General features: G+C 36.1%; 1 protein-coding gene across 4 annotated transcripts in view; it reads right to left on the reverse strand.

Moving 5' to 3' along the window:
* Positions 1-16832, reverse strand: part of EPHA6 (EPH receptor A6) — a gene marked incomplete at both ends in the record, with an annotated part of 853969 nt that overhangs the window by 241703 nt on the left and 595434 nt on the right. For all 4 annotated transcript variants that reach the window (XM_079704141.1, XM_079704139.1, XM_079704140.1 and 1 more), the window contains 3 exons: positions 9384-9509; positions 13264-13334; positions 16069-16177. In XM_079704141.1, coding sequence (XP_079560267.1) covers positions 9384-9509; positions 13264-13334; positions 16069-16177 — 306 coding nt within the window. The remainder of the gene's footprint in view (positions 1-9383; positions 9510-13263; positions 13335-16068; positions 16178-16832) is intronic.

A 16832-nucleotide genomic window follows, 5' to 3' on the forward strand; every position in this document is an offset into this window, starting at 1 on the left:
GTTATTCAAACTAGGCTTGAAAAATAATATTTTTTCAACCATCAGCAATATGGTGGATTGTAAAACATGACTACAAATTCCTCCCAACTCTGTATGCATGCCCCTTCGCAATGTGACTTTGTTGCTCTTCTCATCAAGAGGTAGAATCTGTTTCTTCACTTTGCTACATTTGGGCTGGCCTTGTGACTCACTTTGACCAAGATACAGTATCAGAATTATGTTGTAGGAGTTCAGAGCAAAGGTCTAAAGAGGTCTTACAACTCTTTTTCTCACCTGCTTGAAACACTACCTTGAGATGTCTAGCCTGTGGGTGGAGGTGAAGCCATATGGAACAGAGATGAATCATCCCTGCTTAGAATCCCCTAGACCAACCACCTGACAACAACATGTTCAGTTGAGCCACCATTATGGGAGTGACCTCACGTGAGACCAAAAGACAAAACCCCCAGCTCCACCTGAGCCCAGCCCAGACTGTTCACCCATAGAATCATGAATAAATGAAACAATTATTATTTGAAGCCATTTAGTTTGGGGATGGGTTGTAACATAGCAATAGATAACCTGGACAGGCTACAAAGACAAAAGCCATTAGTTAAATACACAGACAATTAGACTGAGAACACAAGTATCACTATGGGAACAATCAACTAATTACCTTATGCTAGAAGAACTATAGTGTGACATAAGCAAATCATATAATCATATAATTCACATCTTTCTGTTCACCAACGTAAGAACACACATGGTCTCTCAGGCAGCTTTATTGAGTGTGTGGCACTATTAAATAATTGTAGAACATAAACAACCTTTTACTTCTTTACAAGAGAGAAATTTACAACTGTATCCAATTTTTATATGAACTTATCCCCCAAATATATTTTTAATAAGAGTCTGCCATCTTTAATACATTTGTATTAAACTTAAAACTCCAAATGAACTTCAAGTTTGGAAGTTTACTATATGAGATAGGTGGACTTCAAAGATGGCCTGCAATGATCCCTGCATCCTGGTATTCATGCCCTTGTGTGATTCCCACTGTGGCTTAGACCTAGTATCATATTTATAGCCAATGTGATAAGGCAAAGTGATGTGATGTCACTTCCATGATTAGGTTACAATAGATTGTGATTTCCATCTTGCTAGGAGACTCTCTTCCTGGGTTTAATGAACTAAGTTACCATGATGGAGAGGTCCACGTGGAAGGAATCTGAGAGTGTCCTCCAGCCAACTGGCAATGAGGAATTAAGGCTTTCAGTGCAACAACTCTCAATCTGTCCCTTGACAGAAGCCATATAAATAAGGTTGGAAGTGTATCCTTGACTATTTGAGCCTTCAGATGAGACCACAGCCCTAGCTGACACCTTGATTGCAACCTTATGAACAACCTTGCAGAAGCTAAGCCATGACTGAATTCCTGACCCATAGAAACTGAGATAGTGAATGTTCTTGCTTTAAGTTTTAGGGCAATTTGTCATGTAGCAAGAGATAACTAATATACTATGGTAAGGGATAAAAACTGTTGCTGTTGATGTGTGGGTCTTCTTTTTTCTATTTTGGCTCTTAGCCTTAAGAGAATGTACCATTATTTTAATCTTTTCTTTGTATATAAGATGTATCCAGTCTTCCCCTATCTCCTTGGAGTACTTTTTTGAAAATAGGTGCCAAGTTTCCTTCATTTCATCAAATATTTTAACGATATACAAATTAGAAGAAAAAGCCAAAGGGGAAAAAAGTTTGAAAATTAATCAGTCCCTTGTAAGTTATAAAAATTTTTCAAAATTACCTCATCTGTTATACAAATGCAGTACAAAATAAAATCTCAGTGTAATCTTTTCCGTAAGATTTTCTTTTTCACTATGTGAATGCAAAGGCATATAATAAGTTCTATAATTTTGGTCTAATTCATCAAGTAAATTATTAATATAAAATATTTCAACTACTATAATTCACAACTGTCCTCTATAAATTTGTTCTTTTGTCTTATTTTTATATACTTTGTATATAATATGCATTCAATTTTATATTGTATTGTGTTGTACTTTAAATTCCATATTAGGATTTTTGTTGATAACCAGATAGACATAGTCATTTACAATAATTATTTGGAAATAATTCTATATCCTTTCAGTCATTCATTTATTTACTCATTTGTTTATTTATTTAACAAGTACTTCTCAAACAACTACTATGATGAGGCAACTTGTAAGATTGAGAAATGTATATGTGAGATAGCAAATGTACACTAAATGGCCCCCCAAAATAAGCAGTAATGTTGAAATGTAAGTAAAATAAAATTAGAGTCTATTAAAATTGATAAATTAACCTAAGTTCTTAGATGTGCCAGGAATAAATTGATGACTTATTTACAATGATTTTACATTAAGATATTGAAAGAAATTTCTTTTGTTAAACTCATTTCATTGTATGGCTTGTTTAAATAAAAAATAAACACATATATGATTATTATAATCTCACAAGATGTAGGAAAAATTAAGTTTTGAGTTTCTTTAATTAAAAACAAAAATAAAAAAGAAAAGCATTTGTTGAGATGGGCATAGTTCTTACTGTACTGACAAAAATGAAACTTCATTTTTAATTACTAATTTTCAACGAACTCTGAAAATCATAGGTATCACTCCAGTTACCTAAGCCATTAGCTTTTGAATTTTTCATCAATATGCAATATTTTAATATTTTACACCATAAAATATGTTGAGAGTTGGGCACAGAGTGTCATTCTTCTATCCATATTAACTGAATATAAAAGCTATATCTCTTTTTAACCTAATAGTCATTTCCACCTTTTTACTGAGTGTCTATAGCATGACAGGTCCTCAATATGTGTCATCTCTAACTCTTCCATGAATCCTGCAAAATAACTATTATTATTATGAATCTATTTTATAGGTAAAGCAAATTTCCGAAAGATCAGTAAATTGCAGAAGGTCACTGAGTGAATTAGTAGCAAAGCTGTGATTCAAGTCTGCATCGGTGTGCCTTCAGTCTCTGTGTTTTTAATTCATATCATAATGTCCAGGGAGAATGGACTGTGAAATAAAATTCGTATTTTATGGCAAAACAAGAAAAATTTAGACAGAAATTCTTCTCTGCCTTCTGGCCTCCTTTCTCCCACCACTGTGCATTGTGTATCTGCATTATCGACCAGACCTCCCTCATGGGCAGAAATACCTGCTCAACCATAAACAGCAACATTCACCTAGCATCAACAAGACAGCTCCTTAAAAGATAACATTACTTCTTGATCTTGTAAGGGGTCACATGACCCACCATGATGACGCTTAGATCTGGATTATGTAAACTTCTCAATAATAAGTAATTTGATCTACAGCCATCTGTGTCAGAAAACTTATATAACTGTGCCTTGACTTTTATCAGGTGGAACAGTTCTCAGAGCTTTCTGAGATGCTCTTCCCAGGTTAAAATCCTCAAATTTGGCTCGAATAAAATTTTCCATTTCTTTGTTAGACTGACTGATCTAATTTTTTGTCGACAGGGTAAAGCTCATCTTTCATTACATGATTTGATTTAGAAAGCTATGGAATTCTTGAGTAAAAAGCACAAAGATCTTGCCAGAATCTGTTGTTGATCCTACTTTCAGTCTATTGGTTGGGCAAAGGAGTTTCCTAGAAAAGAAAATGAATCTGACCTCTACCATAAATCCTTTAAGTTGAAAGACAAGGACAAAATTTATATCTGATAAGATCATCTCATCTAAAGATAGAGGAAATGAGCCATAAATTCAAGATACTCTTTGTAAAAAGTAAATTGTGCAACCACATCTGGAATACTGCCTACGTTTCTCATTGTCATGTTGCAAAAAATTATACTATAGCTGTAGAAGAGGAACAAAAATAATAAAGGGGATCAGAAAGTTTAAGATAACTAAAATTAATAGATTCTAAACTACAGAGAAGAGGTTGGCTGAGGGATGGCAGGGGAATTAAGAAAGGCACATAAAGCAAGCATTTTGCTTTGCACATTATCATGTGCAACTATGACCTCAAAGGGGAAAGGCAATAAGGGAATCAAATATTAGGCTGAATAAATCACTGATTTGACACTCACTTTTTATATCCTTTTTGTTGTCCTTTTGACTTTCTTTTACCTGCAGATGATTGCTGAGAAACCAACAGCTAAAAGTTCCTGACTTTTCAAGGAAGAGAAAAAATAATGGTGACAGTAAGCCAGAAGACAAGGCTGATAGTGGAGGTGGTAATGACTTTTGTATAGATAAAGGGACAGAATATGAATGATGGGGAGATATTATGCATTTCCATTGAGACTAGGGAAAAGGGAAGGTCAAATATAAGAAGGGTGCCCTATGGGCTTAGAGACATAAGAAGGATTTTTTTCAGTGGAATAATGTTTCAAAATTTTAGATACTCTGCAAGTTTTTCATAGAATGGTTTAGGTTCAGTACTACCCTGAAAAAGAAATAGCCTTCCAATGACCTTTTTCAGCCCATGATTAAAATTTAGTTTACTAGTTTTCTCATTATCTCTCAAAATATGTGTAAAATAATGATTCTACCCTAATCTGACTTGGCTCTCTTAGCCTGGGAATTTGTTTTACTGTTTCTGTTTTCTTCTGGCCACAGTATTTCATTTTATGGTGCAAAAAGTCAAAGGAGATAGATGATCTTTATCGTCTCCTATGCAACAGAGCTACTCACTTCATTTAAAGGGAAATGTGCATTTTCATGGAAATTCAGGCCTGTATTGATGAACTAAGAAAGATAAACTGCCAATATCACACATAATAGTGATATACAAAAGAAAAAAGTCCTAAAAAACACATTTTAAAAAATAGTAAAATTTACACTGAAAGATAGCATATGTATTTTAAGAATATACATACAGCCTAGATATTGGATAAATTAAATTTTCCAAGGATTTGTCACATAATATTTGTATGGTTATAAAGTTGAAAATCCCAGGACAAAGGTTGTGGAAGACAGGTTGAATACATAGGTCTTTGGTAAGCATAGTGACTTAATATGAAAAAACTAATTAGCTCAGTGCCTTTTTATAAGTAGATATTAGTCATCTAATAAACATTTTTCAGTGGACATGTTAAGAAATGTCATAGGTTAGGTGTGATATCATTTTCCATGCTCTTTTCTTTCTTTTAATGTGACTATTTTGGGGTTCATTTTTTAATAACACATTTAAGAAATACTTAATGATTATATTATATTTCTCCTAACTGGAAACCTGGAAAGCATTTTTAACTATTTCTTTGCAAAAAAACATGGAGGCCTTGCAGATTTTTCCTCAGCAATGAATTGTGAATCTAGGCATCCTTCTCTATTGCTAATCTCAGTGCCTTAATGGGACCTGATATCTCTCATCCGACAATCATCAAGACTTGATATCTTGCCTCTCTGTCCCATCTTCCCCACAACACTCCCCCTCTGTACAGCATCCACATTTCCCCTTAAGTCCTTTAACTTACACTTCTAAGGGGAACAGGAATATCTCATGCACACAGATGATAAGGAAATGGAATTTGAGAAGAAACAATCAAATGGGTGGGGAAAAAATAAAGAATATGATGCAACCAGAGGAAAGTATTGACAGTAAAAAGTTGAGCAAGTAAACAGTTGTGCAATTATGTTGATGAGGTACAGGGCGGGCTGCCCCAGAAGGTGCCACTTTGGCATGAGGAGTATTTTGAACTGTAGATAATGGAGGCCCAACAGATGCAAGAAGAGCTTTATACCACCCCCTTAACTGCCTAAAACCACTTAGATAGAGGGTCTGGTCCAGGAAGAGAGCTAACATCAAAGATAATTACAAAGACTAAGAGTTAGGTGCCTAAGCTTGCAGGGGGCAGGGGGCAGGCCCTTGAGATCAAATTCATCTGTACCCCATTGTCTCTGTAAGGCGTGGCAAACATTTGCTTACCAAACATTTGCTCTTCCTATCCTCCTATGAATTGTCTTCCTTCCTTCTGAAACCCCAAACCCCACCCCCTTCTTCTCAGCTCAAAATGGCATATAAGCTTCAGTTGCCTGCCTGTCAGTGAGAGCCTCTCATTGTCTTTTTGGGGCTCCTGTAGTACATAATTAGATTTTTTCCTCCTGTTAACAGCTTATGCCAATTTAATTAACAGACCAGCCAAAAGACCCTAGAAGGGTAGAGGAAAGTTTTTCCTCCCTTACAATGTCATGGATGTTAGAAAACTCTATTAATTCCTTCATTTGACTGAATAATGTTTTTTTCACACTGCTGCTGAGCTTTAGGAACATGACCTAATGGGGTTAAATAACAAGAGAGTAGTATAGGCCAGGGGCACAAAGAGGGAAGTTATATTACAATAGCTTTTTCTCATAAAGCATTTTTATTTTTATGATTTTTCTGAAGATAGTAAAAGATCACTTAGCGTATTATTTGAAAGCTGAAATAGTCAAAGATGAATAATTTTATTAAAAGGGACACTGATGTTAATCCTATACACCTATACATCTTCTGTCTTTGCCAAAAAAAAGGAATCCCATTATGACACACTAGAGTTTAGACAGAGTAGGGAGGCCATGATATTAAAATAGTCTCTTTAATAGTTATGGTTTGCTTTGGCAATATGTCATACTTTTTTTCAGGATAAAATTATATTTTGGTTAAAAAAACCCAAACACTAAAGATAAACTGAATTTATTTGTCTTGCTAACTAAAGAATGTCACTAGCACTAGCCATCCAGCTCTATAAGGACTGAGTTATTAGCCACTGCAGCCACTGACCTTTAATACACCCTGAAAGGAGTTCAGGGCAGAAATCAGGAATGAAGGCACTCTGTGTTCTGGGAAAACTGGCAGAACAAGTCTTCAGCTAGTTAGATACTTTCTGGAGAAATTTTTTATGAACCTGGATTCTTGTATCTTCCCATACTTAGAAAAGCACTAAAACTATTGACTAAGATATCTGTTCCTCCTCATGACTATGACTAGCTGCAACCTTCTACCGAGTTGTGAGATGTGCGCTTGGTTGCACGTATCCCACTTGCCAAATCCCCCCTTACCTCTTTGGAACAGTCTCTCAGAGCTATCTGATAGGCTGTCTCCCAGGGAATAGTCCTCAGTAAGACAATGAGTGAACTCAACTCGCAGTTTTTAAATTGTGTAGTTTTTTTTTTTTTCAGTTGACACTTTGCACACCTCAGATACTTGATTTTTCTCTCTCAACAGATTTCAGACATTGGTGTTTAAAATATGCACAAAACTCTACAACAAGAAATACTTCTCCTGTACCTACACGAGTATGGAACAATGCAGTATGAAAGGTCATACCACTGTTTTCTCAGGGGCCAGAGGAAGAAAGCCAAATATAGGGTGCAATAGAATTACTCAACCTCCTCTCTTTTCTATTCCTCTGCTGTCTTAAGAAAAAGAACCACCAGGGCTTCCCTGGTGGCGCAGTGGTTGAGAATCTGCCTGCCAATGCAGGGGACACGGGTTCGAGCCCTGGTCTGGGAAGATCCCACATGCCGTGGAGCAACTAGACCCGTGAGCCACAATTACTGAGCCTGCACGTCTGGAGCCTGTGCTCCGCAACAAGAGAGGCCACGATAGTGAGAGGCCCGCACACCGCGATGAAGAGTGGCCCCCACTTGCCTCAACTAGAGAAAGCCCTCACACAGAAACGAAGACCCAATACAGCCACAAATAAAAATAAATAAATAAAAATTAAAAAAAAAGAAAAAGAACCCCCAAACTAAATGGATATAATGCAATCACTCTTTTCAATTATGCCTTTAATGCCTATTGACGTGCTTTATGTTCATCAGAAGAGAATCTGGTTCCATTACAGGTTCTTAATCTTTCTGATAAGACAAGCTCTTTGGCTGTGAGCATCAAGATTTAAGAGTATAGGGCCCTTGTGTCAGCTTTCAGAGGGAAAATAGGCCATGGAGGAGATGAGATGATCCATGGTGCATAAGGAGTGAAATGACATAAGGAAGGGCTCTCTCCAAATTTCCTGGAATTCTCAGTGTAGTGCTAGCTCTCTGTGAAATAGTCAGCTTCTTGGGTGTTGTCACCCAGCGCCTTGAGTTTAGAAGTGCTCTACTGTTTAATGCTCTGTTGTCACTGTCTTGAAATTCTTAATAGTCTTTTTAACAAGGAACTCTACATTTTCATTTTGCACTGGTCCCTGCAAATTATGTAGCCGGTCTTTCTGGTGAAGAAGAGTTTTGAAAAGAAGAAAGCCTTCTGGTGTTTGCAAAGACATGATACCCAGCTGGAATGGTATGTCCTCCTCTCTCTAAAGGATTACACAGATATCCAGCATCTAGAGGAGGACAACACCCCCCTTCAGGATTTAGTCTTCCTTCTCTATTTAGTAGCACATTCCCCCCCCCTTTTTAGCTGCATGCATGGCTGCCCAGTCAGAAATTATATTTCCAAACTCTCTTGCATTTAAGTGTATCCACGTGATTGCATTTGGACCATTGAGATGTGAATAGACATGTTTGCAATTTCAGGTTATTGCCTTAAAGACAAAGCTAATTGTCCTAAAGGCAAAGGCAAAGAGCCCAAACTCTTTCCTTTTCCTCTCATAGACCAAAAGGTAGATGTGCTGGTGACCAGCTTTGACCATTCAGAGGATAACATGCTAGGGGAAGGCAGAGCAAAAGGTAGAAGGAACCTGGGTCCTTTCAAGACCTTCCGCATGAGAGCTCCTCTGCCAGCATGGATTACTCACCTTGGGTCAAGAACTTGCAAGAGGAACACATTTATATTCTGGGGTCTCTTGGCTTGGCCTGTGCCCTAAGTAATGTACAGAATAAATTTTTGGGGGCTGATTCATAATAAATTTGTATTTATCCAGAATAACTGAACAATATAGCGTTCTGAGTATTTGAATATTCTACATATGGAAATTATTAGTTTGTATTAAAGTGATATAAAACTATACTGAACTTAATTTTATACTCAGTGAGTCTCAGAACACTTCTGGATCTTGCAGGACCTCAAGGTCATCACTGTGAATACTAATTACAGTGTATGTCTGTAGACGTTGGGTTTTAAGTAAATCTGTAATAACCTATGACAAACTCCTGAAGTTGCATTTCCAAAATAAATTCCTGAATCACTCAAGTTTCATTGTAATTTATCTCAATACTGAAAGGATGACTACAGGATGTTAAAAATAACTTTTGTGGATTTTCTCATTGTTTGGAAGCTGAATTTGGGCACTTGCAATACTTTTTAAAACAATAACATCATATATACAAAATAATTTTACTTCTCATTTTAAAAAATTTTCAGTGACTAAAACTGCTAAGACTTAAAATAGTATGTTGATAAACCAGTTACAAAACCATTAAGGAATCGTAACTTCAAAAGTGTAGACTTTATGTTTACCTGCCCCAATGACTCTCTCAATGCGTATTCTTGAGGGATCGATCTCCTTTGCAAATTCATGGACTGCTAGGGATGGGTCTTCATATGTATCTGGATCTATGTAAGTTTTAATTCCTGGGAAGTGTACTGCAACAAAATAAAAGACTGAATTAGTTCAAGGGTATTCTAGTAATTACACATCTTGTGAATATTTGAAATGAGGAGTGACGTACTAAAGTAGTCATTCTTTTTTTTAACTGAACTCTAAATGACTCAGAATATTATGTGAGTTTCAGGTGTACAACATAGTGATTCGATATTTTTATACATTACAAAATGATCACCACGATAAGTCTAGCTACCACCTGCCACCATACAAAGCTTTTAAAATTTTATTGACTATGTTCCCTGTACTGTACATTACATACCCATGACTTATTAAATAACTGGAAGTTTGTACCTCTTATCTATTGGAGTATAATTGCTTTACAATGTTGTGTTAGTTTCTGCTGTACAACAAAGTGAACCAGCCATATGCATACATATATGTGTTTTTGTTTTCTTCAAGAAAATATCCAGAATTGGAATTGTTGGATTGCACAGTACTTCTATTTTTACTTTTTTGAGGAACCTCCATCCTGTTTTCCAAAGCGGCTGTACCAATTTACATTCTTGCCAACGGTGCATGAGGGTTTCCTCTTCTCCACATCCTTGCCAACACTTGTTCTTTGTTGTCTCTTTGATAATAACCATTCTGACATATGTGAGGTGATACCTCATTGTGGGTTTGATTTTCATTTCCTTGATTAGTGATGTTGAGCATCTTTTCCTGTGTCTATTGCCCATCTGTATGTCTTCTTTAAAAAAATGTCTATTTAGCTCCTCTGCCCATTTATTAGTCGGGTTGTTTGTTTTTATGATGTAAGCATTCTTGTTACTTCAATTCAATTCTCTTTTCTATTTTTGTCTCCCCCCCACCCACTTGCCACCCCATTAAAGCTTTGAATACTTGGACTCAAAATTTTATTTACCTAACTCTTGATGTAAAATAACCTGGTAATTTCAGAGAGTGAGCTGACAAGTTCCATAAGACACATTTTTATTATATTTCTGTAAAAGGTTTAATCAGCTCACTTAGCCACTAGTACCCATATATTTTACATTTGATCTAGCTCAGGACACGGGGAAAAAAGAGCATAAACCTTCTCCCCCAACCCCCCAAAAAAACAAGTCCCTTAGAGTCCCTCCTGGACCTTTGTACTCTAAGGCACTAGGTTTTCCTGAACTCATGTCCCAGTCCTGTGTTCTCTCCCCTTCCAGAAACTCTTAGGCAATAAAGCATAGACTCCATGGCACAGTGACAGGGAGGACCACTACATTATGGAAACGGCCCTGTTCTGTGTTCTTGTAGTTGCTTCCATGGCTAAATTGTACATTGTCCTGGAAAGGACCCACTGTCTACCCTGGAGGGGAGGATAAGAATCAAAGGTCCAAATCTGGTCACTGACCAGATGTAGCTGCTCCTCTTTCTCTGGTGGGTGCTCACAGCCCACAGGCAGTTAGAAAGATGAATAGGGGTGGCTAGAAAATTGGATGTCTGGTTGCATATTAATTTGCAACGTCTTCAGTATGTAAAGTAGTCACAGACTGCCTGTGGATATTCCTCTGTTTTGCTCACTGGTTTCTGTTTTCCACATCAGGTTGCTAGCTCCTGGAGGACAGGAGATCGTTTCTTATACATCTTTGCACCTTTCCAAATACCTTAGGTATAGTTTTATAGGCAATAAACACACAGCAAGCCTTTACTGAATACGAATTAGTAAGGATTAAAAGATCAATGCTAAATTTGTGGCAGAGTAAATTATATCTGGATTTGTTGCTTCTTAGATTTTGAAAACCATACAACACCCTGAATTAAGCATTGCCTAGGTCTCCTTAGAAACATGCCCTTGCAAGAATATCTCAAAAGCAAACAAACAAAAGGCAGTAAAATGAGTTTAGAAGAAGTGATGAAATGCCCATTATTAGCAATAATTTGCTTCATGAGTTCTTCTATGCCTGTTGTCTTCTTTCATTACTTTTTGCCTCCTGTCTTCTAGTACTGGATATGAGAAGATTAGTACTTCCCAAAAGAGCACCAGTAAATCATATTTCTTGATAGATTTGACTGATTCTGAAATGCTATGTTTTTCTTGACTTCTCAAACTCAAGAATTTGACTTTAGATTGGAGGAAACAAGAACAGATCATTTGTACCTCTAGTTCATATTCTTCATGATATTTTTGTAACAGTAGGAGTTGTGATTTCAGATTGAATACTAGAAGCTCAAAGGCTACTATGAGATGATTAGCAGTATCATATTGATAACATTACTTTATGAACAGGTAACAGATGCCATTTATTAACTCATACATGGTTTTAACATTTAACCATTCAATAATTTAAAGTGATATACATTCTACAGAATAAACTGATTAGTTAGTAACACTTTTTTTTTTTTTTTTTTTTTACAATATATGTAGTATAGGGAAAAAAAAAACCCAAACTTGGTTTCAATTTTGAATATCTGGTTACTACTTATTCGTGTCTTCTTAAACATCTGTTTGTTATCTTTCTTCTATTGTACCTGGCTGCCTCAGGTTATTTTCATTGCTTCTTGCTGGGCCCATCTGGTTTAGTTTATGCTAAACTGCTAGTTGGAAAACAGGTAATAAATACCTCAGGAGCATCTTTTTCTTTTGCAGTTCAGTACTGAATTCACTGCAGTGAATCTTAGGGTTGCTCAGCTTAAGTCATTGGTCCAGGTGTCTAGATCCAGGTTTCTGCCTCTGTCTACATTATATTCAGCTCATCCTTTGCCTGGTATCAGCTGTCTCGGCTCTCCCTTCCCCGCCAGGGCAGTAAGCCTCAAACTCGTTGTGAAAAGAACCACCTAGGAGAGCTTCCTGGAAATGCTTATGTCTTAGCCCTACCCTGGACCTTCTGAGTCTGAACTTTGGTGAGTAAGGGTGAAACATTCTAATGCAGCTTGTCCTCAGACCTCTCTCTGAGAAATCACATGAGCCTTAAAAATAGCCCTAAAGCATCCCTCTAGTTTTTAATTTCTTCACTTAAATCCTTTCTGTTAGCTGGAGGGTAATATAGATCGAAAAGTCCCTTATAACTTGAGCTCAATTTGAAATAGAAGATGAGTTTAAATAGTTAAACAACTTGCCTCACATATTATCTCTATACTGTGGTTACTTAGAGAACATCCCTTTCTTGTTAATTCAGCGTCTCATGCCAGAGAATCTGTCTTGACAAAGTAGTTTGCAATTTGGAGGTGGAGGTGAAGGTGGGTGTTGGGGAGGAGATGGTGGCAATTATCAAACCAACTATAGTGGCAATTATAGCTTGCTTGGGAAGAGATCCTTCAAATGAATATAACCTTGTAGTCAGCTCAAGGATTTCATACATATTCTAAGAGTTAAAGAGCTGATTTTCTTTTTTAGTGTTAATGAATTGTAAATTGATTTGTTATATGTTAAATGACAGTCCCTGTAAGAGGGAATAAGAATTCCTTAATATTTCTATGGCTAATGCTCTACTAAATAAAACCAACTAATGTTTTGGAGCCATTGTGAATGGTAAATAACTAGATATAATCAGTCATCTTGTATTTTTAGCATATTCAGTCTGTTGTGTTTTCCAGCAAGCAGAATTAGGAAAAAGGTAATATCATTTAATGGGAAGCAGGTGCAATTTCCACCAGCAAACCTAGAAACCAGATGAAAAGTCTTAATGCTGAAAGGTTGGAACTGAATTTCTTTGGCTTTCACAATTCATGGATACATGTTTAAAATGAACTCTTGAAGTGCTGGAACAGTAGAAAATCATGGAAGACAGTCACTGAACTACTTACAATGCCCATTCTGTAAGTCCTTTCTTCTCTTCTCTTCTGACTTCATTTTGGCCTTTATATACCATTGACATCTTTAAAAAAGGTAAACAGAATCTTATTTTAGTAATTATGCTGGATAAGAACCAATATTAATTAAAATACTTATCACCCATAGGCAAAAGTTATCATAAAGACCACTTTTAAGAACATATTTATAACCTGTGAAAATACACCATAGAAGGTTTTTTTTAATACATCAAAATTAGCCCCAGACAGGAATAAAATACTCTCAAATGGATTGATTGATCCAAATGATAGGAAGCTTAGAAAATATTTAATAACAAGCAGTAACCATCATGTCTTTCCTTATATGGTCTCTAATAGCTAGAGTCGATGAAATGCATTAAAAGTCACAATGGAAAAATTGTTTTTGATTCAGAATCTCAGAAATTTAGACAACTGTCTTCCAGTTTCAGTGCTAAACCGCATTTTTTTTTTAATATTAGAAATGTGGTGGAGGCATGTTCTGTTCTTTCTCAGAAGAATCACGCTCTGAAGAACAGGCAGGTGCTTTCTCCTATGACTTCTTCAACATGAAAAATTCGGCAACATCCATATTATCTGACAGCTCATCAAGTTGCTAATTCCAAATGGTTAAACAGAATACATCTGTGGTGCACAACCCAATCTTTCAGTGTGAATTTGGTCTCAGATCCTATGACAAATTGCATATTTATTCAGATACGTCTTACAATTTTCATACAATAGTTTCCAGTGAATGCTTCCCTAGCATAGTGCTTAAGAGATGCTCCAGAATGAATTATTTTATCTTATGTAATTGAACTTGTTTTTTTCCAGTATGTAGAATGTTAAGGCAGTTTCTGATGTCACATAAATTGGCAAACATGGAAATTGTACTAAATTATTTTCAACTTTCAATTTTTTTGGTTATTATTAAATCTTTTTTAAAATGGTATTCAAATTCTGCTTCAGGAATCCCAAATAAAGATAACAGTCGAGCCCAACTCTCAGGTTTATTAGGCCAATTTTATTTAGCCTACAATGACTGTAAAGTCTTCTTTTGTCATATTTATGTGTAAAGGCAGTATTTTCTGATATTTTAATGAAATGTTTTTCTACATGTGTATGTGCTATTTAAATCACTGTTTGCTGAAATACTTTATGAGGAAATAAGGCCTTAGCTCATGTTCTACAAATACATAAAATATAACTTAAAAATCAGAACCAATTTTGCTACATGTTGAATCACTATTAAATAAAATAGAATTTGAATTAATTTCCATTATGAATTTAGAGGCATTCTTTAAAATTGACAATAAATATGACACTGCTATTAAAATGAACTCTGAGACACTATTAATTGCAAGAGTCATGCTATGTCTATTTATACACCTGAAAATTTTAAGTGAACATAGGGGTAAATGTGCCCCTTTTACAATTAATTTCATAAGGAAGTCACCATTTCAACTTAACCACATTAGAATATCCTTGTGTTTCTTTGTTCCTTGATAAATCCTATCAAGTAGATTTGTTATAACTAAATCTGATACACTCTTAACAGGTAGCAGTTACATTTCCTCAGGGACCCACACTTGATAAGTGCCTAAGTAATTGTCAATTTATTGATCTATACTTCTAGTCTGCTGTCAAAATTTCAGATAATATTTTTTCATATATGCATATCCTCTATAAGTCTGTAATGATTTTTAACAAAATATTGGTATGTAAGAGTTTTAAAAATGAATAAAACAAAGGGTGTTCATAGTTTGCTGAACTACTGGCTCTGAAGGTAATTTCTGTGCATCATCAAATAATCAGGGTTTCCCAGTAGAGCTGGTGTACTTCAGCTGGAGTCAGTAAGGATGTGTATTGTTTCACTGGCATTCTTATTACAGTTTTAAATCATGACACTGATATTTTGCTGTATCAGGAAAACTCTCAAGGTATTTTGTGTCACTATTGATAATCTGGATGGAATATTTTCCCCTTGTAGGAGTGAAAATATGATCTGAAGACTTCACAATTTCTGACAAAAGTCTGGGCCAAATATCAAGGGCTCAATAAGAAATGACACTTATTCTTTTAAATAATTTCATACACATTATCTTCATTCACATCTCTGCATTGTCAGTAACTGGCTCATGGAAACAATCTAATATGTTTAAAAATCAATAAAGCATTTTAATGCTTTGTGATACCAAACTGTGTAAAAATAGAAATTTAAGGTTTAGATGGATGAAGCACTTTGACAAGCTAGTTGGGATTCAAGTCCAGGTCTTTTGCTACATTAAATTTATTGTTATTTTAAATTTTCATCCATATTACTCTTAGGCGGAAAAATAACTTGATTTATACAACCATTAATATAGTTTTAATATAGATCCTTTCAATATTTAATGGATAGAATAAAACATTTCTATAATATTAAGTTTATAAAGCACTTTACATATATTGTTCAGTTTCTCTGTTTATTTTTTTTTCCAAGCAAAATCCCTTTAATGGTATAATTTGATTGCAGTAAAGGAAAAACCCAGGCGTAACTTATTAAGTAGGATTTTATCACTCATTGTTTTCAAAGTGTTTTTATCAAGTCTTCAGTTGCTTCCATATTCAGGGAACTGTTGACACAGAGAACTTGCCATGGTGGTTCTATTGCCACATAGAGTTCGCTGTCAGAGTGGAATCTGCCTTGACCCCTTTTTCTCACACGTATACTTGGTTAAGTTTAAAAGCCCTTGAACACACAGTGTATAAGAAGAATGGCTATTCACAAATCTTGGAAATACTCTGGTATAATTCAGTTACCTGCCAGTGATTAAGAAGAACAAAGTAAGAATGACGAGGAGAGCGAATCCTCCCACGGCCGCGGTGGCTATCACAAGAATCTGCCCCTGCTCTGCTGCCATGTCGGAAGCTGAAACACAGGTACGATATTAACATTTCCCTGGGTGACGTTTCACTACCAAATTGTTTTACAACTTAGCATATGCTTGAAAATATGGTAATGCATACCAAAAAATCCCACATTTGCCCTTTATTTGGCACACAAGATGCAAACCCCAAATGAGGGCTGAAGACTGAAGTCATAACCCACCACATAACCCTTTCTTCTTTTTTGCAAAAATACCAAGAAAGCAGATGGATTCCTAGTACCCCTCATTTTAAGATTAAGTAGGTTTTGCAAAATTAAATCAGCAGACTCACTAAGGGATTTTGTTTATATAATTGCTAAATTATTTACTTGAACACTTTTGCCAACTGTTGGGCTACACCCTGCAGGCCTGCAAACCTTGTAATTGCCCAGCTGAGAGACCAAAGAAAGAGCCAGAAGACAGTGACAGAGACAGCGACAGTTTACTGGTTAGGGATTCTTACAAGTCTGTAAGTCCTGGAGCGACAGCCCATCGTGGACAGCAAAGAGCAGGCAGGACACAGTAGCAGTCTTCACTATAGAGGGGGTGGTGGTGCTACCATTTATAAGGGGAATTGACTTCAGGTTTGCTCATCAGTTACCAGGGAAACTAGCAGCTGGTACAGGTGGTAAGCAGGTAGGCAGTTACTGATTAAAC

This window comes from Hyperoodon ampullatus (assembly GCF_949752795.1).
Source record: "Hyperoodon ampullatus genome assembly, chromosome: 5".
Taxonomy (NCBI): domain Eukaryota; kingdom Metazoa; phylum Chordata; class Mammalia; order Artiodactyla; family Ziphiidae; genus Hyperoodon; species Hyperoodon ampullatus.